Below are 973 nucleotides of genomic sequence, written 5' to 3'. Positions count from 1 at the left end.
AAAAACCCTTAGATACTGAGTTTTATGCCAATCCATTAACATTTTGAATTTTTGCCAAGATTTCGGGTCGTCTGGCCCACTGTGCAGTGTCTTAATTAAAATGTTTATTATTATTATTATTATTAAATTAATGATCAATTTAATTTGTAATATATTATTATTTTAGCTTCTCTTTAAGTTCGTAATTACGTTTCAAGTCCGATAATAATCGACGCAAAAAAAGTTTTTAAAATTTACATATAAAATATTATTAAGCACTAATTGCAATAAGATTTAATCTTGACCATATTTGCAAACCTTTCTTTACTTATTTGATTTTTCATAGTGGTCAAATTTAATTTATTATTCAATCAGATTGTTTAATGCAGGCAATGTTAAAATTTCTTCTGCATTAGCTGCATATAAGCATTTTACTTTAACTCGCCACAATCTCTGCCCCGCTTCGTAGACACCAATTGTTCCGTTTTCAAGAGCATAAGCAAATTGCCTGTTCGGAAGATCAGTGAAAACAACAATCGCTGCTGTTTCCTTAGTTTCCCAAAGTATAGCGTCTTTCTTCTGCACTTTAATTTCAAAATCTGTTGTACCCGTCAGTAACTAAAAAGATAGGATAATTTGAAAAAAACAAATTTAAATAGTTAAGACGCAAAAAGTACACAAGATAAGTCTTGTTCTACTTCTATCAATATAGAATAATTTTAATCTCGATTTAATTTATCTTTTCTAATTTTTAAAATTAAAAAAGATAAAAAGTTAATTACTCTAAAATCAAAATTTAAATACTAATCAGGCTCTTGAAATTAAAAACCAATGATATAATATGCGGACAATGAGAGCGTTAACACAGCGCGAGAATTGGCAATTTATATAATAATCTAATAATATTCACATAATATCCCTATAAGCGCAAAATGTTCCTAGAATGTTACATGAATATTATTAAAAAAATTAAAATAATGTTATTATAATATTT

The 973-nt window shown here is 27.0% G+C and overlaps 1 protein-coding gene across 1 annotated transcript in view; it reads right to left on the bottom strand.

Moving 5' to 3' along the window:
- The window catches only part of LOC108725230 (Bardet-Biedl syndrome 2 protein homolog), a 6,933-nt gene that overhangs the window by 4,364 nt on the left and 1,596 nt on the right, over positions 1-973 (bottom strand). The window contains exon 4 of the mRNA XM_018452117.1: positions 415-597. Coding sequence (XP_018307619.1) covers positions 415-597 — 183 coding nt within the window. The remainder of the gene's footprint in view (positions 1-414; positions 598-973) is intronic.

The sequence above is a fragment of the Mycetomoellerius zeteki genome, unplaced genomic scaffold (assembly GCF_001594055.1).
Source record: "Mycetomoellerius zeteki isolate Tzet28-1 unplaced genomic scaffold, Tzet1.0 scaffold332, whole genome shotgun sequence".
In the NCBI taxonomy this organism is placed as follows: Eukaryota; Metazoa; Arthropoda; class Insecta; order Hymenoptera; family Formicidae; genus Mycetomoellerius; species Mycetomoellerius zeteki.
Note: the sequence above shows the minus strand (reverse complement) of the source record. Positions and strands in the feature narration are given on the sequence as shown.